Source organism: Dermacentor variabilis, chromosome 5 (genome assembly GCF_050947875.1).
Source record: "Dermacentor variabilis isolate Ectoservices chromosome 5, ASM5094787v1, whole genome shotgun sequence".
Taxonomy (NCBI): Eukaryota; Metazoa; Arthropoda; class Arachnida; order Ixodida; family Ixodidae; genus Dermacentor; species Dermacentor variabilis.
The window spans coordinates 67,982,916-68,009,843 of record NC_134572.1 but is presented as its reverse complement, the minus strand read 5'-3'; the positions used below and the strand labels follow the sequence as shown (position 1 = coordinate 68,009,843).

The following is a 26,928-nucleotide window of genomic DNA, read 5'->3' as shown; positions in this document are numbered from 1 at the left end:
GTTATGCAGATCGTTGCCCTGGCTGTGGCAGCTCGCCCACTATCTTCCACGTCACGATTGAGTGCACTGCAAACCTCTTTCCTCCGTTGCCCTGGCTGTGGCAGCTCGCCCACTATCTTCCACGTCACGATTGAGTGCACTGCAAACCTCTTTCCTCCCTTGCCAACTCTAATAATATCTGGGGTTTTACGTGCCAAAACCACTTTCTGATTATGAGGCACGCCGTAGTGGAGGACTCCGGAAATTTTGACCACCTGGGGTTCTTTAACGTGCACCTAAATCTAAGCACACGGGTGTTTGCGCATTTCGCCCCCATCGAAATGCGGCCGCCGTGGCCGGGATTCGATCCCGCGACCTCGTGCTCAGCAGCCAAACACCATAGCCACTGAGCAACCACGGCGGGTCTTGCCAACTCTCCTTTACCCCCTACGCAACAAAGAGCTGTGGGACGATGCCCTCCACGACGGACCTCCCGAGGTCCTCCGAGCTGTGATACAACAGGCTCGACACATCGCCGGAATCATATTAGGGGCCCTGGACTGAGGGTTCCTCCCACATTGCTCTCGCCATTCAAATATTATTAATAAAGATGTTTTACTCTCTCTCGACCCCTTCAATAAGATTGCCACAAATTTTCCCTGATAGAGGCCCAAATTCCCTGAGTTTTCCCTGACTTTTTCCAGACTACTCAAAATCCCCGAGAATTCTTGGTTTTTCCGGTTGGTAGACACCCTGGCTTTTTTTTTTTTTTTAGGGAAAGCCAATCTGCACAAATCCGTTGACCATTGATCGCGTAAATCAGGCACGTGATGTGACCATGTAGTGGACATGTCCATTTCGTCACCTGCTGAAGTGCTGCTTGGCTGGGGGCGCCTTGTCTCCTGACACTCCCCAGCCCATCCAATCACAACTTCAGCAGCAGACAAAAAGGACATGTGCACTAGGTGGACACTTCGAATATGTGATACTGGCACAGTACGTTGCGAAAGATTTGGTTAGTTTCCAATTTTCAGAAATGTGACCTAGTTTGAGAATATGAATAGTTTGCAATATTCAATTTGAACTTTCCAATATTTGCCCCCCCCCCCCCCCCCCCCATAGTTATTAACTTTTCACACTCATGAGCAATAGTACTGGTGAAATGAGGTTCATCACTCGCCTAAAGCCGGTAAGTAAACAGGCACCACATTTCTTGAGGCCAGCACGAGATGTTGGGCAACAGTGACTGACAAACAGATAGGACCACATGGCAGAATACTCCCAGAGTTAGCACTACACTTCATTCGCACTAGATGACCTGGCAGAACTGCTACTCGAATACAGTTCATGATGCAGAGCTTCTTAGTTTGTTTCCTTTGTTTTAGTGTAGCTTGCTTCGATAGAATCCAGAATGGTGCAACAAGAAAAAAAAAAAATAATAAAGTTATGGGGTTTCGTGCGTCAAAACCACGATCCGATTACGAGGCAAGCCGTAGTGGGGAACTGGAAATCGAAGTACACCTGTGTTTTCGCATTTCACCTCCATCGAAATGCAGCCACCGTGGCCGGGATTTGATCCCCCAAACCATAGCCGCGAAGCAACTGCGGCGGGTAATGGCATAACTAAGACATGAAAAATTTGTAGCTCTTGCAGTCATTGAGCCTCCCCTTCGCTGCTTTATGTCAATGTCGTCATCTTTGTGGTGCAAGTGCGGGAGCATGCCAAGATATTCTGCCTATCCCTACGGGGAAATCAAGCTTTCCCTCGTGCACGCTCAGCATTTGTGCTGGTTTCCTTAATCACATGAGGCCAGCATGTGCCTTGTCAGATCAACCTGCCTCAATAAACTCAAATCAACCTGCTTATTGAAACAAGTTGGCAGGCAAGCTAATTTCCAATTGTGTAAACGCTGCATTGCATGCACAGTGTTGAAGGCACAGCCAATTTAGTTTAGCAAGCAACACTTCAGCAGTGCCACCTTTCAAAGTATGTACTTATAGAAGACAAGAAATAAAAGGAGAGTTCCAGACCTTTCACAAACAAGTAAATCTTCCTTTGGACATCCAGGATCAAGGAACGCATTTATTTAAAAAGACAAAACAGATCTGAAAGCTATGACCAATTTCACGCACTAAAAGAACAGCAATAATAAATACGCAATAAATAATAATACTATGTTAAAAATAGCAAACAGCAATAAATAATAAAAGTCAACAAATACAATGGCCAACACCAATAACTATAGGACTTATTTCTTTCTCAATCTGCGATTTTCTTCAATGGCATCTATTACGCTGTTGTGCGTTTCCTGCATCGTGTCCAAGAGCTCCTTGTGAGCGGCCTGGAACATCAGAAAATTGTGATTATTATTTTCATACACATTTGTAGGAGAATGTTACACGTGGAAGACAGTTTTAATACTAAAGGTAATGACTTTGAATGGCTTTACCTTTTGTGTTCTGCACCAAACATACCAGAAAGAATAGGAAGATAAAGGGCTGATTTTCCAGTAGTGCTTCTCGAACGAGAATGTTCTAATCTATTCTAATAGAAATAGTAGAGAAGAATCTTTAAAGGGACACGAAAGGCAAATATTAAGTCAAGCTAAAGTGATAGAGTAGTGCTCGAGCATCTCTAAGGTGTCAATATTATCACAAGCAGGGCTTTGATAATCGAGAAACTGAGGTAAATGCAAGACATGATTAGAGACTCCCCCGGGACAATCAAGCCCGATGACAAAAGCACTCCTCACTTAATTTCTGTCACAAGTACTCAACCACTCGTTGCAAAAAATATAATTGTGTTTTATTAAAGGACTAAATTAAATGCCACTTATCCAGTTCTATTTCATTTTTTAGAAAAAAGAACTAATTGAAATTGCCCTTGACAACGACACAGGCGGTCGAAAGGTTTCGTTTTCGCTCGACTCTGTCCAGCCCACACTTTCGCGTTTCAGCAGTTTCGTTATTGCTCAGTGCTGCGCTGGTTTTGCTGGCTCGCGAAACTTGCACAAACTGCAAGTAGCAGAGATTTCAACTTCCAGGTTATGTTGCGGGATGCCCGAGCGGTCTTGCCAATTCACGAAAAAGCAACTGAAGCAGCGAATCCACCGCTCTGTTTTGGCTCGGTGCCGCCGTCTGTTGGGCACCGTTTTCCTCACTGACGGCAGCAAAAGGTGGTGATGGCATATGCAACGTCACCACTCCCCCCGGTTGGGCGGCAGGGGATTTGAATTTCGAAAAAGGTATTCGGACCCGTCAGATGCAATTTTCTCATAAACTAATCTTTTCTTGGCATGAAACAGGTGTTGCGAGGTTTCTGGAATGGTATTTAAACAGTCCACATTGACTTATTATTTGCCTTTAGTGTCCCTTTAAATATTGAATCATATATAGAATATTTTCAATTTTAAACAAAGTGAAATGTGAAGATCCTGCGGAGTTTTTGGCAACACAAGAGGAAATATAGACTTTGAATTCGAATATTCACAGTCCCCTATTTGTCTGTTTTCATGCTATATTACGATTTCCATATTTTATTTGTTTTGAAGCCCATAAGCAGCAAATTACTTAGAAATTGTACACTAGTATTCTAGTTAACCGTTTCCAAAAAGTGTCCCATCGATTAGGGGCAATATTAAATAGAATGCAGAACACATCTTTTAGCAGATGTTGCAGAAAGACAATGTATAATGCATGACAAAGGAAAAGTCGACTTCCATTAATTCAACCCTGACGGGTACGGTGCCATTAATCGAATTACCCCGACGGGTCGAATAAAACAAGATGCAAAAAAAAAAACCCACGCAGATTCATTTGGCAGTATTTGCCCGATTCTAACACGCCTCAAATAAAACGCGCGCTCATTTTTAATGTCTAAAGTAGAATACTAAAGTAAAAATTAGAGTAAAGTCCCTAAACAAAGCAAAATTCTAATGCGCACCCGATTTTTTTAGCAAGAAAAATTGTTGCACAATGGCAGCCTATTTTCTAATGTCAACTTCGCCGCAATACACTTGTGCTATGCGGCAAAGCATGCGAATGTTGCAAAGGCAGTTTTGGTTTTACGTCCGATTGTACCATGTAGGCAATTTTTGGCCCAATATTTATTTTTTAATAAGGCGCGAGTTAGAATCGGGTAAATAGTGCAACCAAATATTGTGAGCTACTGTAAACTTCCTAGGGCGGGCACTAGGAAGATAACTGCTCTAGGAATATCTTTGTAGGGCAGGCTGAAAATACGTTTTGTCAATGGGAGATGATGGACATGCAGCGCATTCATTGTCCGCTAAGCTCCGTCGAGACAGACGCTGACACTAAAGGGGTCGCTATTGGGGACACCATAAGGGTCAGGTGCATGTGAGCCGAGTCAGCAAAGGCCAATTTTAGGATCGAATTAAATGAAGAATAGAATTAACCATAGTCACATCAAGGAAAATCTGCTGCCTAATAGATTTTTACAGCCAGTTTCAGCTTCATTTGTACCGTAATGTCATAAGACAGTATGTTGTGACATGACAGCAGGACATTGCGAGCTTTTGACATTCGCACCGGCTAACTCAGTCTCCCACTATACTGCCACATTGATCCCCGCAACGAGTACCAGCATGCGAGGCGATTCCCAAAACCTCTCAACATCCTGCTCCCACGTGGCCATGTACTGTGTCATGACATCGCAACACTAAGTTACTGGGAAGCGATACTGAAACAGGCTGCAGAAAAGCTAGTTTCCATCATTGGCCTATATTTATGTCACTGCAGGACAAATGCTTCTCCCATAATCTCCAACTGCCACTGCCGTGTTTGTGGATTCCAAGTTGTGCCTGCAAATTTACTAATTTCATCGCACCACCTAATTCTCTGCTGTCCTCAGCTGTGCTTCCCTTCTCGTGGCCCCTATTTAAGTAATTCTAATAGAACACCAGTTACCTGCCCAGCTCTATTTTGCCATCTTTATGTTAACTAGAATATCGGACATCCCCGAATACTCAAATCCCCACCACAGTCTTTCCATCTCTTGACATTACGCGTAACATTTTTGGTTCCTATAGTCCGGTACAACTTTAGATGGCAGCGGCATGTGCCCTTCAAAGGCGGATGCACATGAGCCTCCATAAGTGGGCGCGCACTCTGGTCTGAAGTCATGAGCAGGACAGCCGATGACCCCGCCGATGGAGAATAGGGAAGCCTACGCTTCAAACTGGGCCGAGTAGCGTCAGCAGGACTATTTCTTTAGTCGCGGAAGCAATCAGCTGCCGCACTTTGGTCATCTGGGCGGGGCCGAGGCGGCCTCTCCTGCCTTCTTAAGTTGTACCTGAATATAGAAAAGCTACTGTAATAAATTAGTTACGGCATTATGAGGCTTGTTACTATTTTTTCTAGTGTCCATAGGTCTAAGGACCTTCATTTAACGCGTAAAAATTAGTCGTAAAAAGTACTATGTCTGCCCAATTAGCAGCTTAGCTGTAAAAAGCTCTGAAGCCTTTTACAAGCACTGTGCACCTATTGGCACTCTATAGTCCTCTCCTAACATCAATTTTAACTGGCTTCACAAATCCCCATATGCTGAAAGCAATTTCGGAGAATGATTGACCAAGCATGTCGACCCACATGTATGTAGCCAGTATAGTTTAAGTAGAGTGAAATTAGAAATTTCCAATTCGAATTGACAATTTAAACTGCTCTTTTGTTCCTGACAAAGCACTATGTATTTGAATAGAGAAAAACCCATGCCAAATTAAAAGGAGCAGGAGAAAGCCTTCTAGCGCACACTTAATCGTGTTATTGTGCATGCTCAATCAAGTTATCACCAAAACTGGGCCCCCAGGAGGACAGCATGCATCAAGCCACTATTCTTCTCTGCTCATCCTCGCATGTTTACCCTCACACACACAGCAAACTGTGCGCAATCTTATCCCACTTGGACTTTATGTGGAACCCAGGCTTCTTCCAGCACATGGAGCCCAGTGATTGTTTTGGTTTTGCTTGCTGTACCACACAAGTGATCAGATGTTATGTATAAAGATGCTTTTTTTAGTTCGCACTCCATTTTGTTCGAATAAATTTCCAGTCACCTTGGAGTTCGAATTAACGAGATTCTACTGATTCTATATTTCTTATCCGCTGACCACAACTAGCTAGTCTTGGTGATAATGTAGGCAAAGTAAAAAGGCTAAGGTTTGGGCTGGTTTGTTGCATTTCGTGTACTTTGCCTTCCATTCTTGTCGCTCAGTAGCACGTTTTACGCCAATACAAGGGCTAATTGCCACTGGTGCTGCTCACAAAACATGGGAAGGAATATGTGTAACTGGAATAAAATCATTACATTATCCTGGCTGAGCACTCTACTGCATACTTACAGCTGCAGCCTCCTGGCACTGTCGCAGGGCATCATCACTGGCAGCTATGGTTTCATTATGCCGAGACTTGGCCTCGGCCAACTGCTCCTGGAGATTAGCCAGGCTTGATATTCAGCATGCAAATAGAGAAAGGGGTTGGAGGAGAAAGAGGGACAAGTGTCGCTCATTATTCTTCAGTACACCCAAAATAACTAACTAGGGATATTTTTTTATTTATTTTTAAATACTGCAATCTTATACAAGATCTTAGCAGCGTGGTACACGAATAAGTACAAAACAATGGCGAACTGCACACACACACACACAAAAAAAAAAAAAAGTCAAGCGACGTATCTCAGCGATCTTAAAATCATACAGTCAGACAGTGACCTCAAAACAATCTCAGCCAGCGCAGAATGCTTTTCATAAAAGGTATGTCTCAAAAAGTGAATGAGTCCCGTGTTAGTTTTATCGGCCAGCTTATTCCAATCTACTGCGGTTCTAGGAAAAAATGAATACTTGAAGCAGTTGACATGTGTAGTAAATGGAGTTGCAGCTTGCAAGTTCCTGGTAGCGTAGCCTGGTGTACACATGAGAAGGCGATGTTGCAGTGACCATTTATTAGCTAGAAAAAAAAAAATTTTAAATGACATACACAATTTCTGTTGGTTACAGAAGGCAAGCCACTCCGAAATAAGAGGTTAGTAATTGAAGCACACGCATATATGTATTGTAGGTGAATTTTTTTTTTGTAAGCTTTCCAGCTTTCCAATATCGCTTTTAGTGAACGGGTCCTATAGAAATTCAGCATATTCCAAAACAGGGCGGACAAGTGCTTTGTAAGCCAAACGATGTACCTAGATGTACAAGAGCAATAGATGTACAATAGATAGACAGGTATTGGCGTCGAGGATTTTAATAGGAAAAACAACTTACGGCAGCAGTTTGCTATCACTGTGTCAAGGTGCTTTGACCAGGAAAGATCCTTTGTTATGCACAAACCAAAGTATTTGTATTGCGTTACCTCTGACAGGGCATTTTCTGCACCATAGTGATACAGTAGTGGCTTCTGTTTTAATGTTATCCGCATATATACCGTCTTTTCAAAATGAATGCTCGCTTGCCATGGTTTACACCATTCAACTACATTATTGAAGACCCTGTTTAACCTGAGTTCGTCTCCATCAGTTATTTCATCATACAGCATGCAGTCGTCAGCTAAAGCCCGATTTTAATGGACAGGTTGGTGACAATATAATTTATATATGACGAAAAGAAAAGGGGGTCGAGAACAGATCCCTGTAGGACGCCAGAATTGACGGCAGCTATGTCAGAGGTTGTTTTAGTTACAGTAACAAACTGACGGATGAAAGATAGGGTTTAATCCATGGTAATATTTTTCATTTTTAAACGGACCTCCTAACTTATAAAGCAATTTAACATGAGCCACCTTATCAAATGCCTTGCTGAAATCCATGACAATCGTCTGTTTCCCTTTGTTTATAGTGCTAGCAAAGTTTTGTATTTCAGCTAGTCGAGTAGTTGTTGAAAGGCCACTTCTAAAACCATGCTGCATGTTTGTTAAAATGTCGTGTCCTTCTAGAAAACCAGTCATGTGTTTAAGAATGATATGTGCCAAGAACTTACAACATGGCGATGTTAATGAAATTGGTCTAATTTTTTATGGGAGATTTATCCCTAGAATTATGTAAAGGTTTTAGTCTTGCAATTTTCCAGTACGGTGGTAATGATCCTTTGTTGATTTACCTCGTAAATAGAATGGACAGGTATTTTGCAGACCATTCAGCATGACGCCTTAGAGAGCTGTTTGGAATATCAGCTGGCCGTGGAGGTTTTTTAATGTCAAGATTTAACAATAAATTTAGAATACCCTGTTCTGCAAAAGCAGTGTCAGGAAGGGAAGGCAGTTCAGCAGAAAAGCATGGTAAACAGCCGTCATCACTTGTGAGTACACTTTTAAAATGGTTATTAAAAGCAAAGTACACTATTGCCTCATACCGTACACTTTCGCCATTTATAAGAAAAGTGTCAGAAGGTGGCATCACAATCCTCCAGTATTTCTCAGGAGATGGTCTGATAAAGTCTGGTAGTAATGTGCTGTGACAGTACTCTTTATCTTTGAAAATATTTTTCTAAGTGTTTCAGACAAGTTATCAATAGCGGTTTTCAGTTCTTCACCGTCCTTCATTTTTAATTGCTTAAGTTTGCACCTCATTTGTAGCATCCCCCGCGTAATCCATAAATTACAGTGCTCGGACTTCACTATTTTAGGAACAAAGCTTTCACACAATCAAAAACGAGGCATTTAAAAAAAAGCCAGAGGTCATTTGTGCTAAAATCAAGGCTTTGGAAGCAATCGTAATTAAAAGCTAGCACTTCTATTATACAGTCATCATGAGCTCTCGAAAAATTTGGAAATGAGTGAACCTTACTGCTTCAATTGATTAAAGTCCTTTTTAGCATCAGGACAACCACCTTATGATCAGAAATACCTGATGTTACAATGCACGAAATGCTGTCTTACACTTACAAAAAACAAATCAAGAATGGATGCTGAATCATTTTGAATTCTTGTGAAATCCTTAACAACTTGTAGTAGATCAAAGTTAAAGGCTAGATCAGTCAGAACACTTTCCGCACTCAGCTGAATATGAAGAAAAAGTGTCCCAGTTGATATCTGGAAGTTGAAGCCTCCGGTTAGTATTAATTTATCATCTCGTGTTACATATGAATGCATATAATGATAATGGCATGACTATACAATTAAATATACTTATAAGGCTCTGGCACAAAGTCATACAATGTAAAGACTGTCTTGTGATGCACTGAGTACAAATGACAACCGTGAAAGGACAATGAGACAAGGAAGTTGAATGCGCAAGCGCATTACACTGTCATCCTTTCTTGGCAAGTCATTCCAATATTGCCAGTTGTACTCGGTGGGTTACAAAATGAATTAACACTTATTTACACAGTTTCTAGCTATGGTCACGCAGTGTGCTTATGTGGTAAATAAACTTCCGATGCCATACAACTGTAATTCCGTAAGAAGTTTTCATAGAAGCCTATGCATTTGAAATCTTGTTTTTGGCCTGTGCCAATTGGTTGAAGTGAAACACTCGGGACCATCATGAAACTTCATTTTAATGGAGCACATTGTCCAAGCCTGAAAAATCAATTAGAGACTGCAAATGTGTTCGTAGTTGGCTGCCAGTGGTTGCACTATTTTGCATAGCTATCTGTGTGCAGTTCAAAGCTTCGGTTAGAAGCTATAAGCCCGTCTCGTGTAAATCCTGCACGCAGTAAAAATTCTAAAAGTAAAAAGAAAAGAAGTGTGGGCCTCCCACGAGTAAATGCAGCATATCTAAAATGTAAAATTTTCAGAATTACTACAGTGCAAACAATGAAGACTAATACCAACCAGCCCAATTCACAGTTGTAAACTTTTGCATGGGTACCACTCTATATCAACAGTATCAAACTGCTTATTATGCACTCCGAAATATTGTTGTTGGCCATTAACCCCGTAATGTCATTCTTTTTTAAAAATTTCCAAACCAAAAGGGCCCGTTTTTTTTATGGCAGATTTCAAAACATTTTGTACTATAAAGCAACTACTTGATGTTGAAAAAAAATATTTGCTCTACATACCAAGTCAAATCAACACAATACAGTTTATTTCTGAACCAAGGGTGTCTGCCAAACTGACATTCCCAAATTCCCCGAGTCTTCCAGGTTTTCCCTGGGTGCCTTTGCAAAATTCCCTGAGTGACACAGAACTTTTTTTACATCAAGACAGGCTGACACTATGTCGCCCAATGCTGTCACTCTCTAGTAAGTATGCTAAGAAAAGACTTAATCCACTTTGAATAGTAGGGAGTATCATTTATATTATTAAAGAAAAATCTGAAGCGAGGGGTTAGTAAAATGCACAAATAAAATATCTGAAAAAAAAAGGTAAAACTCATTGCAAATCGAGTGGAACATTCTCAAATACGAATCAAAATGAGATGCATACATAAACAAATGTTTTCGAATATCTACTTCAGTCACGAATTATGATTGACTGCTGATACATATGTGTGAAACATAGGTGGTGCTTGAGACTCCACTGAAAGCAAATCGAGGTCGGCCATTGACTGTACACTGGCAACTCCTCCAGCCAATGACACGGCGTCAAAAGATGATTCGTTACGATCCCTCTCTGTTACGCGAGCCAGCATTACTGAGACTTTCGCTCCCTTTCAATAAAATTACAGCCAATTTTCCCTGAGAGGAGCACAAATTCCCTAAGTATTTCCAGACTATTCAAGATTCCTGAGAATTCCTAGTATTCCCAGTTGGTAGACACCCTGAAACCTTACATAAGAAACGAGTTGCCTGCTGCTAATAAAAAAACCACATAAAGAAAACAGTTGCAAGCACCTCATCATTCTTTGCTTGTGTAGGAACTTTGGCTATTGGCTATCTTTGGCTATTGCATTCTGGAAGCTTCGGGACCGCATGGTAAATTTAAAAGCAGGGAATGACACTGGGACGAGCATTTTAGCTTTTCAGCTGCGTTGTGATTGGTTTCATCAACCACTAGTGTAATGAGTTCATTGTTGAAAAACAGCTGTATGTACTCCAGATCTGACAATATCAAACCCTTGCCTGGAACGGCCGAAAATGAAAGCCGAGGAGGCTTCATGCGAAGATTGTCGCCATCAAGCTGCACCCACTGATGAGCACTCGAGCAGTTCTTTTGGTGACAAGAACATCTCTGAAGCGAACATTGCAATTCAGAGTCATCGCTATCGTCTTCACTTCTGGACGCAAGATAAACATTGGTATCTGAATCATCTTCATTGGAAGAAGATGAGGATGAAAAGCTTTTTCAGGTTGGCGGGTGAGCTATGCATGTGTCGCTGTCACCTTTTCACAAAAACCGCGCTCCTGCCGCAGGAGAAACAAATCTTGAAGTAAGTGCTTCCATCTCATTGGCGACATGCGATCTAAGCCGTAGACGGGCACTTCTTGTCCCGAACACTCAAAAGGAGAACTTAATCTTAGTTCGAGGGCGCTTTGGCTAGGAAGAGTTCTGCTCATCCGAAACACTTAAGGGGTCAATGGCACTAAATAGAAGTGATGAAGAGTTCCTAGGACTGCTAGCAACAAAGCTGCATTGTTATCAATAGCTCCGAGGCTTGCACATTTTTTTAATGCTAGGAACCGGCACAAACTTCTACCATAAAGAACTGCAAAATTGAGCAATTCGGTATGCCAGATAATGCAGCCAGTTGCAAAGAAATTTATAGAAGATGGCATACGAATTGAGCTATTCTAGCTGATGCATGCCTGCAGTGACTACGGTGTATCAAGCTAGCTGAAGATTCAACTTGTGTGCTGCTAAACACATCAGTGGTCAAACCTCAAGCTGACTCATTCAGAAAGAATTCAAGTTTGACCAACTAAATTGGAAACTGCTGTCATGCACCTTTGTCCTTGCTACGAAATGTGAACATGATTGTAGAAGTTTAAACTGAAGAGAGCACAATTTCTGTTGCATCTTCATATACTTTTAGTACAGGGTGGGCATCTTTTTTTCTTAAAGCTACTTTAGCCACATGATAGGCGATGCAAAACAAGAAAAATGTCCAACATGATGCTTGAGAGGCTACCCTTCGTGTTGCATTCATTGCACACAATTTTTTTTTTTCATTAATGTTTGTTGAGGTGCCAGACAAGAGGGACATACCGCTTTTCAGACTCCTGGGCAGCCTTGATCTCTGGGTCGATGAGTTGCTTCTGCTGAAGGTCGGAGGTTTCCTTGCAGATATCAGCATACTCCTTGTCCAAGTCTTGAGCGCTTTTGCGCGTGTCCTAGAAAAACAGCAGTGACAGTTTTTCGCAAAGCAGCAGCTTGGTGAGACTGCTACAACACATGGCAGTATCTGGTTCACTTGAGAGGCACGATATGCTGAGAATAGCAGTTGGACATAACCCTGCTAAAACGTGTTAGTATGAATGAGCAAGAAACCTAGCAAGAAAACACTTTTTCATCTGTTAATCGTAACACACACTAATACCAAAGAGCAGCCTATTAACTGATTATTTAATTGCTACTTAAATTGCTGTTGTGAAAAAAATACATCAGCTGTGAAGCGTTACTGCTACATGGTGGCGTACAGGCAAGCAGGTGGACATTCCGAGCAACAGTGCTGGCTACACAACCACAGTGAGACAGACGTGTATACAGCCAGCCCCATTTCAGAGCGCGCAGCTCTTTGGCGCCCATTGCTGCGTTTTGGATCGCTGTTGTGCCTCGAACATTGTCCATCGACATAACCAGCTCCGCAGCCGGCGCCAGCGCGCTGCTCCAGCTGTACACGCTCTTGGTGCCATTCCTTGCACATGGCACAAGCCTTGCTCTCTTTGCTCCTCCTCCAATGCCACCCCTGTGCGGTGGCAATCAGAGCGCCGGCTCGGTGGTGGCTGATCTCGATGTGCTGCTGTCCAAGCCGAAACGCACAGCTGCCTCCTTTCGCCACTGCGTGTTTATATTATAATATAATCCATCTACAAATATAAATAGCTTATACTCAGCCAGTTTTTTCTTAGCCATGAGCGAGGCAACCGGTGGAAGTCCTTTGTCTGCTGGTGCTGCTAAATGATTGTGGTCGCCGCCAGAATCAGATGTGCACTATGCCGAATTAGGCATTGGCGCAGCAAGTCAAGCATATATTCATCTATTTCTCCTACCACAAAGCTTCCTTCATGACAATCAAGAACTGGGAGTGGAGTGTTTCTTGAAGAAGGAATATGTGGGAAGACTAAAAAGCTGTCTGTAAGTGTACATACATGTCTTGCTCGAATTCTTTGCCTCAGTATATCGAATAGCCGAAACAGCCAAAAAGCTGTGCTCAAATTTCGCATTAGGAAGTAACGTAGTCGTCAGCAGTTTTTCTTCAACATTTAAATGCTCCACCAACGAGCCCAACTTCGCAATATTGCACAAGCAGGTAGGTTCTCGGTTATATTCTGAACGACGCCCTAGATATAATGAAAGATATGCCCAAATTTGGCATTAGGCAGGCAGGCAGGCTCAAACACCAAGCTGCTTGTGAAGAACAACCTCTCACTGGTAGGAGAAGCAACTCTGAAAAGCGAGAGTGCGTTTGTCAAAACCTCTTTGCTGCGTTGAAGTGCAACAACCTCGATAGCAGCTGAAAATATTTAGCAAAATTACGGTATATTTAATTCAGGGCCGGCACTAATTCCATCACTACTTTTCCTTGCGATTTCAAATGTTACAAGCGTCAACGTGCCACTCCTCTTCTGCCTGCCTTGGACGCAATGCTGTCTTGTACGAATGGGTCGAGATGACTAGATTATGTTAATGCAGTTGCAACTAATTACACTTGTTTTCTTACTTGTTATTGTTTTCTCGCTTCCTATGTCAATATGCATGCATTGATGGAAATAATATTTTGGTATATGGAATCAGTATGCGCTTGTCAGACCAAGCCTGCCTAGGTGTCGGTCAGATGTATCTTGCAAAGGAAGACATGAGTGATGCCCAGACCTGTTTATGCCATATATCAGCATACGTTATCGCATAGGTTGGGGGAGGTGGGGTCAAGTTGTGTGTCCACTTCGTAAATGCCTTCACATTGGCCCATGAACAAAAGTGGGGACCCTGTAAATTTTTGGAGTATGGCTCTATCCACAATGGCCTGTTGACACAATGGCCTATCCTGCTGAATCGCTGTCATGCACTCATTATGTCCACTGCATGGGAGGCAAAATGTCCGAGTAAATCGAGCTATTGTAAATAATCCTAATAGTCTCCGTCTACTTTTTTTTTGCCAAGCTCTAATTCCTCCTCCCTTTGCTGCACCCCTCCTGCTGGTCAAGTGCTGGCCATTGGCGAGAGTCACGGTGGAGCCAGAATTCTTCCTTCTTACAGCAGTACGCTGCGTGCTGCCATAAAGCCATACCATAAGGTGAAAGTCTCACTGCTGTTGACTTCAAGGTGAAATTTACGTGTAACCTGCACCGCTCCTTTACTATTAAATTTTTGTAACTGTTGGTACGGTACCACCTCACATGCCAAGGTTTAATAGTTGCCACAATTTGCACTGCCGTCTAAAATGTGAATTGTTGGAAATACGGCGATGCTGCTGCCAAATGGAAACAGGAACTGAATCTAAGAGCCTAGCATATAAGGTGGGTGGTGACTTTGAGGCTAAGGATCCTGGGAAAAATGGCTCGCCTTATAGTTGAATAAATACAGTTTTTGAAATTCCAGAAGTGGAAATGCTGGCAAGGCGACCATGTTTAGTTTATAGGACAACAGGTACTTACAGCTGTCTGCTCTGCCAAGTACAATTTGCGCTTGGCAATGAGCTCTTGCTTCAGCTGCAGGTCACGTTCCAGGTCTTCGACTTTGAAAGCGTACTGCAGAGCACAGAAAAAATATCAAACCCAAACCCTCATCTGCAAATTAGACAATACTACTACTGCCCAGTAGTGCACTACATGGTGTACTGTGCAAAATGTAAGAGTCTACTACACTCTCAGTCATTAGATTTAACTAGGCTGTCATTTTGTGTGGAAAGTTATAATTTATAGACATTAAACCATAACTGTAAAAATATTGAGGCTTAATAAAAATCTGCTCCCCACAGTCACAAAAGCTTATACTTAACCCTTACCATTAAATGCAACACAGTATCTTTGAAGTCTGTTCAGTTGTTACTGGGCCTTTCTATGTTTCGCACAACCTCGAATAATGAAAGCAAGAGCTAAAGCTTTGACTCAGAGGGACACTAGAGTGTTGAAAACGATATAGAAAGAAGAGGTTGATGCGCGATGGTAGGGCTTGTACCAGCACCATCTTAGTTACAGCTGTTCGATTAATAAACTGCATCTAATGGACATCAGTCTGTCTTCAACAAGAGTGAAGCATTAAGTTTAGTTCGATTAACCCTTTCTGTGCGAAGAACAAATTTCACTGGTCCTAGAATTTTCTTGAATACCGCTCGTCCAGGCTTTTCATTCGTTTACTGGGTGCCACAGGTGAGTGGCAGTCTTATTTTCCACCATCGAGTAGTGCAGAATTTTACACAAACTTCTCAGAAAACTGTTCTGTGGGCATGGTTAGCAAGAACACAGCTGAAGTCTGGCCACCATGGCATTTAAAGGCAGTGTCCTGGAGTTAAGCCGCTGTAGTGATGATTACCAGTTTTTTCAACGCCACATCCGTGGTGTTTTTGAATATTTTTTCACTTCAAATAAATGATTTGGCCTGAAACGTTCCGATGAGCCATGTTCAGAACTTCAACTTAGCAATGATGCTTGCGAGGGAAACCATGCCTTTTGTGGCTTCCCTTGTGTGGACGACGTAAAGAAAAAAAAAAAAAAAAAAGAGAGGCTCTGCAACTTCCTTTCTTCGCTGTGCCAGTAATTGCACGTTGCATGGAGGACAACAAAAAAGCTCTTTTTCATATAGATTGCTTTTATAGCCATGCCTGCAACCCAAAAAGATGAAAAAAATTGACAGCAATAAACAGACAACTTAACTGCCAATATTGCAATAACAAAAGCTGTTCACAATAAATCGGTCATTAAAAAAATATTTTGTTGGTTTTCACAAAAAAAGAATTTGTTTGGCACAGAAAAGGTTAGTGGATTCAAAATAATCATCAGCTATTTACATTCACTGCGAAACTAAGACATCAGCCAGGGATCTTCAATTACCTTTGTCTGTGTTCAGCCAACTTAACCCCATGTATGCAAACTTTCTAATTTCATCAACTCACCCAATCCTATCGGACTCTAGACTGTCTATTGCCTTCGCTTGGAAAGCACCGTGTTACTCTAGTAAACTGCAGTTTGTCTGCTCTATGCTTTAAATTACGTGCCTAAATCTATGCCTCAATTTTTACTAAAATGTCAGATTATGTGGACCTTTCTAATCCTTATTGCCTTCATCCCATATGCCATTTTCCATTTAGAACACTATGAAATGGCTTGGGAAAGCATTTCATGAAACTATGACAAATGGTTAGGGCTTAGTGAGCCAATGTGCCACATTAGTTGTCGCTTCTCCGAGTCTAGCGCGGTGCTTTGTGGGCGCTCAGGCTGCAAAAAGGAGAGCGGGGCATCAAGCGCTGTGCATGCATGAGAACTCATAGTATTGCCCTAAGTTGATGGAAACTGTTTGCCCCCTGTGACACCCAGCACAAATGCCCAGTCCCAATCCAGTGCGGGAATCAAAGGGCTCCTGTGCCAAGAACAAAAAATACAGACAGGGGGCACCGCTAGCACATCGCTGTGAGAGGCTAGCACCTTTCAAAGCTTTTCCTAGGGTAAGTCCCTGCAGCTCTGCTGCTTGCTCTCGTGATAACCAATGAGCCCCACTTGCAAGAGCTCGGGCAATCTCTGTTGGCTCGGACCTCCGATAAGTGTGGCTTGGTGCAGTACGAACACGTGCGAGCACTAGGCACCAGTCTGACTTAGTGTTCGGAAAAGGACCCACACAAGGCACGCGCCTGCTAACAGTGCAAAGGCACTGGACGAGCTCAAGTCGAAGACCTTAACAAAGGGGCCAGTGGACGAAAGGAAAACTTGTGTGTACCCAGTGGTGTCCCAGAGAGATCTCTCTCAAGCTCGATATCTACCACCATCAGCAACGTGAGCACCACCGCTGCAAGTTGGTTCATGGCAAAGGTCACCATTGACAACCGTCACGAGTGGAAAGGGAGGCGTAGGGACAATAGAACAGGTGAATGCCTGCACAAAGGCACCCACGGCATCCCTCACTCCCCACAAAATTTAAAACCCGTAACTTTGCCCACACTTGACCCTCATGTCCCTCCACATTCTGCAATTATTAGCATAGTGTGACTTTTGGTTCCTAAGATGGAGCCCTCGTTTCAGCAAATGGTTCTGATTTAATTTCATTACTGCACACAATTCTAGGTTGTCAACTTGATGCGTACAACTGGAGACTTGGTACTCTGAAGGGTATGTAGAAAAAAAAAAACTTGCCTAGGAGCTTTAATGAATACCTGTTCACAAAGATCCTGGTCCTGCAGAATGCAGCCTTCCATTTCCTTCTCCATTTGACTGAGCAGGCTGGCCACTTTAGCAGTGGCTGCAGTGTTGGAGGCTATGTGCCTCTGGAGTGATCGTGCATCCTCTACAGGGCACAGGTCAAAGTCATCCAGCGTGTTTCGTGGAAGCATGCGGCGCAGGGAGTTCGTAGAGAACTCCATGCTTGCCTGTAGTTGGGCATTTTCGGAGCGAAGCTGCACAGAATATGATACAGTACACATTAGTGCAATGCTACTTACTAGAGAGAAAAAAATGAAACTAATGAAAAAAGCAGGGAGGCTAACCAGAAAAATCAGATTTGCTACCCTACAGTTGGGAGGGGCATAGAAAGAAGTAAAGAGAAACTGAGCACATGCACACAATCACTGCTGTCATAGCACAGGATAACAGTTAACAATGTAATTGCTAGAACTGCTTGTGCCAGTTTATTGTCCTCCAGAACTGCAACAATGCATTCATAGCCCTGTGCTGCAACTGTGCTAGCTCGTATCGACAACACACCATTGTCAGACCATTCTCAAGTACCAACCTCACAAGCCGTTGCAACAGGCAGCTACTAACTAGTCTAGCTAGTTGTCAAATGTCCAGCGCAGATGATTGATCACATACATCAGCATGGATCTTCTTGAACCTTTGTAGTGATGACAAATCTTGTTAAATTGGCATAGCTGGACTACTCAATTGCTCTTAGCAGTCAGGTGCTAATGTGGAACTACAGTCCATTCACATCTCGCATGACCCTAATCCCTCCAATCAAGAGCGAAAACCTTGTAAACCGAAGAATGCATTATTTCATAGCTGAACAAGACTACTGTGTGATGAAACATTCAGAAGGAACAGACTTTCTGAACTGCTTTTGTAATGCAATGGCAGAAAGTAGTTCTCTCCACCTGCCGCATGCTAACCTTCCCCATAAATGGAGTTGAGAAACCAAGGAACAGTGTTACTAAAAAGAAGACATCACGGCACGTGTCCACTTACATTTAAGGGAATGAAATTGACTACCATATAAACACATGTAAGGCCTGCACTTGTGTACAGGTCGCACACTGCTTTCTTGAAGAAAATAGATCTCAATATAGTGAAGTCGCTAAAATCGGCAATTCGTTATATCGAAATTTCGTTCTATGGAAATTCGACCTTTCATGCAAATAAGTACAGTTGCTGATCTGTTTTTTTTATTTGCAGAGGGGCCGCAAAAATTTCCAAATAATCGGGCAATTGAAAAAGGCATATTTGAACGAGAAAACAATTTATATTGATAAATTTGGGAGTCTGCGACGAATGATACGGTTTTATGTCACGTTTGTCGATGATATCTTCTATGAGGTACGAATTGAGCGAAGCCAGCCACGCTCTTCCCGTGAACTCCGCGCGGCTGATAGCGTCGCCAGCACTGGGACAATGCTGTAAGGAAAAGTGCCAGCAGCGGGGAGCGAATGCTTAGTCTGCCTCTAGTTCTAATGGGTCACCGAAACTCGAGATTATGCAACCTCCAATACTAAACGCGCGGTAAGATGCCTACATGGTGCCACGCCGTCGCAGCACGCTCACTGTGCACACGCGGCAGATTACCTCTAAAGCAGGGTGCATGGCTGCGTATGCACTCAGCTGCGCTTACAGCCATGTGCCAACTTACCTCCCCACCCCTTGTGCGTGCCTGATCGCACTACCACAAGCTCATTATCCTTTCCCTCTTTCCCTTTTCTAGCACAGGAAGGTGGCACTGGTGAAGTTACCATCTTCTCTCACCCTCGCACACTTTCACTCGCACCTAAAGCACACAGCGCGCAGGGCGTGATAGGATCTTATCGTACTTAGGCATTATACGCAACACGATGCAGCTACACTTTAGCGGTTGCTCTTGTTGCGCGGCGTGTGGTTTGAGAGGTGCGTTTGCAAACAGCTGCTTGTAATTCAATCATTTAATCCATGTGCGTCCACGGATTTATTATCTCGGCATTCCTTTGCGGAAGCAGTGAAATTTAGCAGGGATATGAGCTGTCATGAAAAAGGATTGAACTCTAGTGTAGTTTTGACAGCACAAGGACGCCATAGCCACAAAGCAAATGAGACAGGAAACAGTCATTAATGAAGGCAAGTATGCGCTATGGTGGTCCCTACTCTGCGATTGCTGGGCAATTTCTGGATGTATGTAGTAACCAGAGCACAGTGCATTTTCGGCGGGAGCTTCTTTGATGCTACATTTGAGAGGCAGAAGGACTGTTCGCTCATGAAGTCACTTGCTTGTTAAAGCTAGAAGGGACACATGTAATCCCTGCTAGCTACCACTGCTTCAAGCTGAACAAGGCTGACAAGCAGCATTGAACGACACTGAAGTACCGTTCGTACTCAGTATGCATGTTTTTTGGCATTTTCAGCAAATCATTGCCAGCACATGAGCAGTCAACAAGTGCAGTGAAATGCAAGCAATTCGACATCTCTTAATTTGAACTTACGAATAACCTAAACTACTCTGTTAGTCCCGGCAAAGTCCTATGTGCTTGACTAGAGAAAAACTCCCATGAATTAAAATTCGAAAAACGGCACACGGTAATTTTGTCGCTCCTATGAACTGGTTTTTGGACAAACCCAAGTTAAAGTTCGATGCGTTGCTCGCTACCGTAATTTCACGTTCTGCAATATCAACGAGATAAGACGCCCAAGGGGCTGAGACCAAACCAGAGCACCGCACACTCTCTTTTCCCAACCGGCTTAAAGGAAGAAAGAGCTACCTAGCACATGCTCGATCACGTCACCACTCACCTACAGAGTTTTATTTGAACAAATTTCCAGTCCCCTCGGAGTTTGAATTAACAAGATTCTACTGTATTCTTGCAAAAGATGCACCACACAATTCTGGCTCAAAGGTGTACGTAAAAGACAGCCCACCTTTTCGTTTATGTTGTACAACTGTAGGCTAGAAAGTTCGTGCTGCTGCCGGAGTGCCTCGTACTGGGAGCGTGCAGCTGAAAGGTCCTGCTCGAGCCGCTGCTGCCGCTGCTGCAGTGTCGGCTTGTCCTCGTGGCGCGAGTGTTGCTGTCGCCACAGTGCCTGCACATCGGCTAGCTCCTCCTTCAATTTGTTTCTGGTGGCATCTGCAGCAAAACGTCCTCCGACAACTTACCATGGGTCGCCAGAATCGAAGTGCAGGGCGAACAATGTCACTAGTGCATCAACAGTGTCGCAGCGTGCTGGCAAAGGAGATTGGAATCGTGGTGCAACAATGAGGACGTTGAAGTGTGTCCCTGTCCATGTCATTTCTGCTGACCAACTGATTTATTTCTAGAATAACTCTGACAAATTCAGCACATCTCACAAAAAGAGAAGAAAGAAGCACACCCACCAAGGTACTGTATATTTGAAAGCAATCTCTCAGGAAGCTAAATTCACTACTGTGAAGCACAAGTGATGGCTCCCTAACACAAGGATCACATTTTTTGATGGATGTACACAATGACAGCTTTCTTCTGGAAATAACTATCTGGAAGTGTGCGCTTCATTGCTGCACCATGTTTCTGGCCTGCAACATGTGCAAACTAGCCAAATAACACATTTCATTAAGCTGGTGAAGGAGAGGAGTAATTAACGCACCGAGGGCAGCTAGCTTCTCTTGATTCTTTTCCACTTCTAGCCTCTTCTCTTCGAAGTGCGTAGCCATGCCTTCAAAGTATTTCTCGTAGCCCTGAATTTTCTGTTTCTTTTCCTGCAGCTCCTTATTGAGCATCTCTCGCTCTTCCTGCAACAAAAACAGTGAAAAAGAAACAGAAGCATGCAGTTGAATCTATCGTTTCACATGAAAGATTGAAATGTCATGCTAGAAGCTCGAACGACAACCGTTAGACTGAACACAGGAGAGGAAAGCCAATCAGCCCGTAATTCATGCTGTAAAAACCTTTGCAGACATATGCAAATCGAACAAACTCAAACATCAAATGTAGTGAAGCTGCATAAGGAAGATGACGCACCCTTCATAAGGTTTGCAAAGTCCTGCTTATATTACAAGCTGTGGCAAACACTTCACTATGTCCAGCGCATGTCCTTCGCTATACCAGAGCCTTCAAATGCTTTACTAGTATCCGAGCAAAGTACTTAAGCATTCTCCGCTATATCGGACGGATGTTGCCGTTTGTGCATTCGGCTGTGCATTCAGATGACCTGGTCATGTGGCCAATTCAAGGCTGCAATCCAGGCTGCAGTGCTGTTTGTTCTTAGTGATGGCCCATCACTGATGCCTACACACAGCTGGAGTCCTCACCAATGCCCTGGCCATTGGGCTGTTCCTGGCTAATATTAGATACAGCTGAAACTCAATTTAACAATGTGATAACCACGCTCAAATTATTTAGTTAAATTGGGAACTTCATAAAATTCAGAAAGGAACTTCTCGGTCCTTCGAAATCTAAAATTGCAACGTAGGAACACGCAAAGGCTACCACAGCATTGTACTTGCCGCTAATGCAGTCATCTGTCGCATAAACCATAATATAACGAAAGCAACCACCGCTGCCCCTGGCAAGGCAGTGTTGAGTTGGCTGTTCCTTGAATGGGTGTGGCATGCAGTCTCGTCAAAATAAAGCTAGGGATGCAACCATGGCACCTAGATGTTTTAATGCGATAGCTTTAGAGCGCACACTTGAAGAACCCATCTGTCAAAATCAGAAAGAAATCACCGCTTTTTTCACTCATTTATTTCAGGAAAAACTTTGTTAAATAGAGTTTGTTTTGTTAATTCGGGTTGATGATAACATTGAAAACTATGGGTGCCTGCCGGGCAATGTAAATTTCTTCATTAGATTGGGAACTTTGTAAAATCGGGTTTCGCTGGATCGAGCTTTAACTATCAACCATGCTGCCACTGCCCGAAAACCATTGTACAGCTCCTCCATACGGCTTCGCTGAAACACACAAAAAGCTCGCAAAGAAGATTCAGCAGTTGGTCCCTAGACGGCTTCACTGAACATCTGGTGGCCTGGTGTAGCAGAGAAACTACTTCTGGAGTGCAAGACTGAACTCTGCACACTAAGATTTGGCAAAGCGCTGTACACACCATGAGACCTGTCAGTCTTTGCACCTCTTCGCATTGCTCTGCTAGCTGCTTCTCAATCTCCTCTAGTGGCTCTACGGTACCAACAGCTTCCAGCACTGCACAAGGAACATGAAACCAAAGCAGGTTTAAATTTTTCATGCAATAAAGTGTTTCTATGAAGAAACTGTATATTACGGAAAACAGTCGTAAGATGGACAACACCATTGAATAAAAGACATGCTTATTTGATAAGAACCAATGAGGTTTGAGGTATGACTAACCATCACGGACACCTATAGACAAGAATTTGTAGCGCCTGTAGGCAGCCACCATGGTTTTCTTTATGATGATGATGCAAGTGCTGTCTGGAGACTATGGGAACAATGTGGGCAATAATAGGCCGCAGCAAGTTTCAGTTGTGAGTAGCCTGCAATAGCATTTTCCGAAATCGACAAGCCGTCTTGTCTTTGGAGGCCGGTAAGCGTATCTTCTTTGACGTGATCGCATTTCAGATGTCTGAATTATACAATGGAAATAATTTGGTAAGAGCACTCTGCAGTGTTGTCCGATTCAACGGAGCTGCAATGTAATCTGCTTCACTGCAGCTGTAACTATGTGCAGATGGCCAAGCATTTTTCTCTGTTTTCGACGTACTTATGTGCGCTTTTTGGGACCCGAGGCACTGCCCGAGAGGGGACTGCATGACATCTAGTATGCTGTATGTATTTTGTTTTTTTAAAAGGACAGTAACATGTCTGTGCTTTGCACAGTCGCCATAACTTGTGTTGCCTTTTTACCTTGCTTTGTCATTGAGAGACAACAAAGTGATTTTCTATGCTTTCGCAGTGTGCACACTTGCAGGGAAGCTCTAGTGTGTATATTTAAGACGTACACGCAAAACAAGCATCAACATTTGGGGCTCAACATGAGCACACTTCAACTTTTCGCACAAGTTCTCTTTGGAGCCCTGTCGATTTCATGCCCGGCGGCGGCTACTTTGATTTGGACGGAAGCCTGCAACTGCGTTCAGCTACTACATGGCAAATGGACGTGTGCAAGAAAGCAAATGAAACATCTTTTTTGTGAACTTGGGAGAGCAGGAACATGGCTAAAAAAAAAAGGAACGTGGCTAAAAAACACCTGTATGCTACCTAATTACATGAAGGCTGCCACATTTGAGACCCTTGCTATGCATGAAAGAGAGAGGAAACCGAGGGGCTCTATCATGACCGCATAAAGCCAACAGACAATGAAGCTGAGGAAAGCATTGGGAAAAATTAGCTGAGGCTGAAATTGAAACCTAGAAAATAACAAAGAAAAGAGAAATGAAAGCAGAAAAAAATGTGTCGCCGGTGTAAGCCAGTGACATTTCGCTGTGCAAACATGCAACATGCACTATCAGCCAGGGTGTGTGCGTGTGCTATAAACTATGTTGGCCGTATCAGTTGTTACCCAACGAAGAGCAATGGTTCCAGCATTATTTGGAAGATCTGCCTATCTGACCACTTGGCGTAAGAACTAAAACATAAGAGTGCTCGTGCACAGCCAACATAATGCAGCCCCAAAACATTAAGCGCCAATTGTTATAAAATATTTTTGTTGGCTACCGGCATCGTTCTCACGCATTTGAATCTAGTAGACTTGAAATCGTTATGCTATGTCTATGTTGGCTTCCTGTACGACGCTGATGGCATTGCTCAACACATCGATCACTGCGGTTGGTAAACCAGCATAATAAATATGTCTTGTGCTTCGGCATTGCCTTCTGGCCCTGTAAAGCAGGAATATCCAAAGGGGATCAGAAAAAAAAATAAAAATCTGATGGTTATTTACAAGGACACGATTTGCGTAAAGCAAGTGAGTGCATCGTAGACTACGGGACGAACAATGCCGAAGAAGAAAACGTTTTCATCCTCCTCTAACGAAAGTAAAAAACACACTGGCTAACGCCGCAATAAGACCTCGTATGGCCATGCCACATGCTTGGACAATGCGCTATAAAGCCACATACAGATCTATAACCCAGCATTTACCGCTACTTCAGACGCTCATAGTCCGCAGCTGGTTGTTTGACCACTAAACAAATGTGATTCCCGCTGTACAGTATGCTATTAGTGACCAGAACTATTTGATTCGTGGGCGGAAACCTCGTCAAGCAAGCGAGGCAGTCGCGATAACAATTTGCACTCCTTCATAAACTCAGCAACAAAATTCCATAGCCATTGAATTATCAAGCTTGAGAAGAAGCTCAAGAACTGCAATGAGCGATGGGATGAAAAATTACTGGTGTATTATTACTCTATTACCGACAGCATCTCAATGGCATTACAGTGATGTGGATTAGATAGCGAATGGTGGTGCCAGAGTTCTAGTTGAGATCGAGAGGAAGAAACATAGTAGGCCAGGCCACGTAACATGTAGGGCTTATAACTGGTGTTCCAGTGGAGAGCAGAATAAATGACCAGGGAAGGGAGGCACAGCTGAGATAGTTGCGATTGAAATAGGCAATTTGCAGGCATAGGATAGAGTAGACCGATGGAAGGCCAGGTCAAGTGCAGATTGCTGGGTGAGGCGAGGCCTTCATTTTGCATTGCACGTATGCAGTTGAACCTCGATATAGGGACCTTCAACATAACGAAATTCTCGATATGATGAAGTATTTACCTTTCCATAATCTCTTGTCCATAGAAAACCATGTATTTAGAACCTCAAGATAACTAAGTGTGTATGCGATTTCAATAGAACGAATTTCGCTTCTGCGCAAAGGAATGCCAAGGCAATGAATGGAAACTTCCGCAGATGTTGATGGTCAAATGATTGAAATACAAGAGCGATTGCAAACGCAGCTCTCAAACCACGCGTGGCGAGACATGAGCGACCGCTGCAGTGCAGCCGCATTATGTTCCTTGTAAAATTCAAGTGTGATAAGATCCTAACGCGGCCCGCGCACTTTGTGCTTTAGGTGCAAATGAAAATGTGCGAGGATGTGGCAAGAAAGAGGTGGTGGCTTCAGGAGTGCTGCCTTCCTGTGCAAGCAAAGGGTAAAAAAATGGGAAGGTAGCTTGCTCGCAGTAACTCGATCAAGCGCAAGCAGGAGGGGTGAGGGGGAGGGGTAAGTTGGCACTTTGCAATTTCTGGAATTCTGGAACCGTGGCTGCGCATGGCTGCAAGCGTGGATGAGCGCATACGCAGCTGTGCAGCCTTCTTTAGAGGTAATCTGTGGTGATTGAAAAGAGTGGGCGTAGCGAGACGGCGTGGCATCATGTTAGCTATCTTCTCGCATGTTTAGTAATGGAGGTAGCATAATCTCGAGCTTCAGCGACTTGTTGGAGCGAGAGGCAGACGATGCATTCAGTCCCCAATTTTCATGATAGCGTCGTCCCAGTGTGGGCGATGCTATCAGCTGCAGGGGCAGAGTGCACGCGAAAGCGTAGCTGGCTCCACTTAATTCCGCTGTAACGATATGGGAGAGCTTGCTATGTTGCCACAGCTTCTGCTGCGCGGGGGCGCTGGAAGCACAATGGGGGCTAGATGAAAGCTATGCGCTGCGTCAGGAGAGCTGGGTGCCTAACGAATACGGCGGCATTGGCAGTCTGTTTTCTGCATTTCAACAGATAATTTGTTTATCTGACGGCTTTGAGGATTGTGTACAAGGGCACAGGAATAGTGCACGGAGCAACAATGCCTAAACCTTGCTGTGTACCGCGTTGTCGCACTGACTACAGAGGTACGAGCAAAGAGGTATTGTTTTGTTTGCCTAGTGACACCAATGAGCGCGAGAAGTGGAAATTGCAATACCGCTACAGGAAGCCGGCGGCTGTACCTTCGACTCTCAACACATCCGAGTGTGCAAAAGGCATTTTGACACCACGGACGTTGTGTTTGCAAAGCGAGAAGGCTAAGCTGCGGCCCGGCGCCGTTCCTAGGCTGTTCAAAGGGCTGCCGGTGTACTTGAGCAAGCCGAAGCCCCAATCCCAGTCAGCGAGGATTAAGCCAGCAGCAAAATGACGTTTGTCGTTGTCCAACTCCACAGGAAAAGAAATTGTACCCTCTTCAAGCACGGAAACATCCCATACAAACGAGGCTGGCAATAAAGGTAAGCTGAACAGCTTTGAGAGCAGTAAACAGATGGGCAAAACGAGCAGCATGGCCAAGCAAATGCCTCAGGGATACTTAAATTGGATTTTGCATCGTTCCGTAGATGCGACAATGGACATGTACGTGTGCATGGACGCGGCCGGCCAAACAGAAGAAGGCGTCTGCTCCTTTTCAGAGTTGCAGGCACTGAAGTGCCAGCTCCGGAGCACGACACGAGTTCGCCGGTGCCAGATGAAGCTCGCGAAGATGACTGTGTTAGCAAGCAGACAAAAAAGAATGGATCAGGGTATTCAGAATAAGCTACCGAGATGCGTGCAAATGCTGTATTACTCGTAATGACCTCATCTTGTGTTCTTCACTGCT

The 26,928-nt window shown here is 43.6% G+C and overlaps 1 protein-coding gene across 1 annotated transcript in view; it reads right to left on the bottom strand.

The window, feature by feature from the left end:
- Nucleotides 1-2,042: 2,042 nt before the first annotated feature.
- LOC142582745 (uncharacterized) overlaps nucleotides 2,043-26,928 on the bottom strand; it is a 40,357-nt gene continuing 15,471 nt past the window's right edge. Inside the window, exons 8-15 of the mRNA XM_075692758.1 lie at nucleotides 22,489-22,583; nucleotides 21,033-21,177; nucleotides 20,331-20,536; nucleotides 17,393-17,632; nucleotides 14,685-14,777; nucleotides 12,076-12,200; nucleotides 6,339-6,441; nucleotides 2,043-2,321 (exon numbers count right to left, since the gene is read on the bottom strand). Of these exons, the coding sequence (XP_075548873.1) occupies nucleotides 2,229-2,321; nucleotides 6,339-6,441; nucleotides 12,076-12,200; nucleotides 14,685-14,777; nucleotides 17,393-17,632; nucleotides 20,331-20,536; nucleotides 21,033-21,177; nucleotides 22,489-22,583 (1,100 nt within the window). The 3' untranslated portion in view covers nucleotides 2,043-2,228. The remainder of the gene's footprint in view (nucleotides 2,322-6,338; nucleotides 6,442-12,075; nucleotides 12,201-14,684; nucleotides 14,778-17,392; nucleotides 17,633-20,330; nucleotides 20,537-21,032; nucleotides 21,178-22,488; nucleotides 22,584-26,928) is intronic.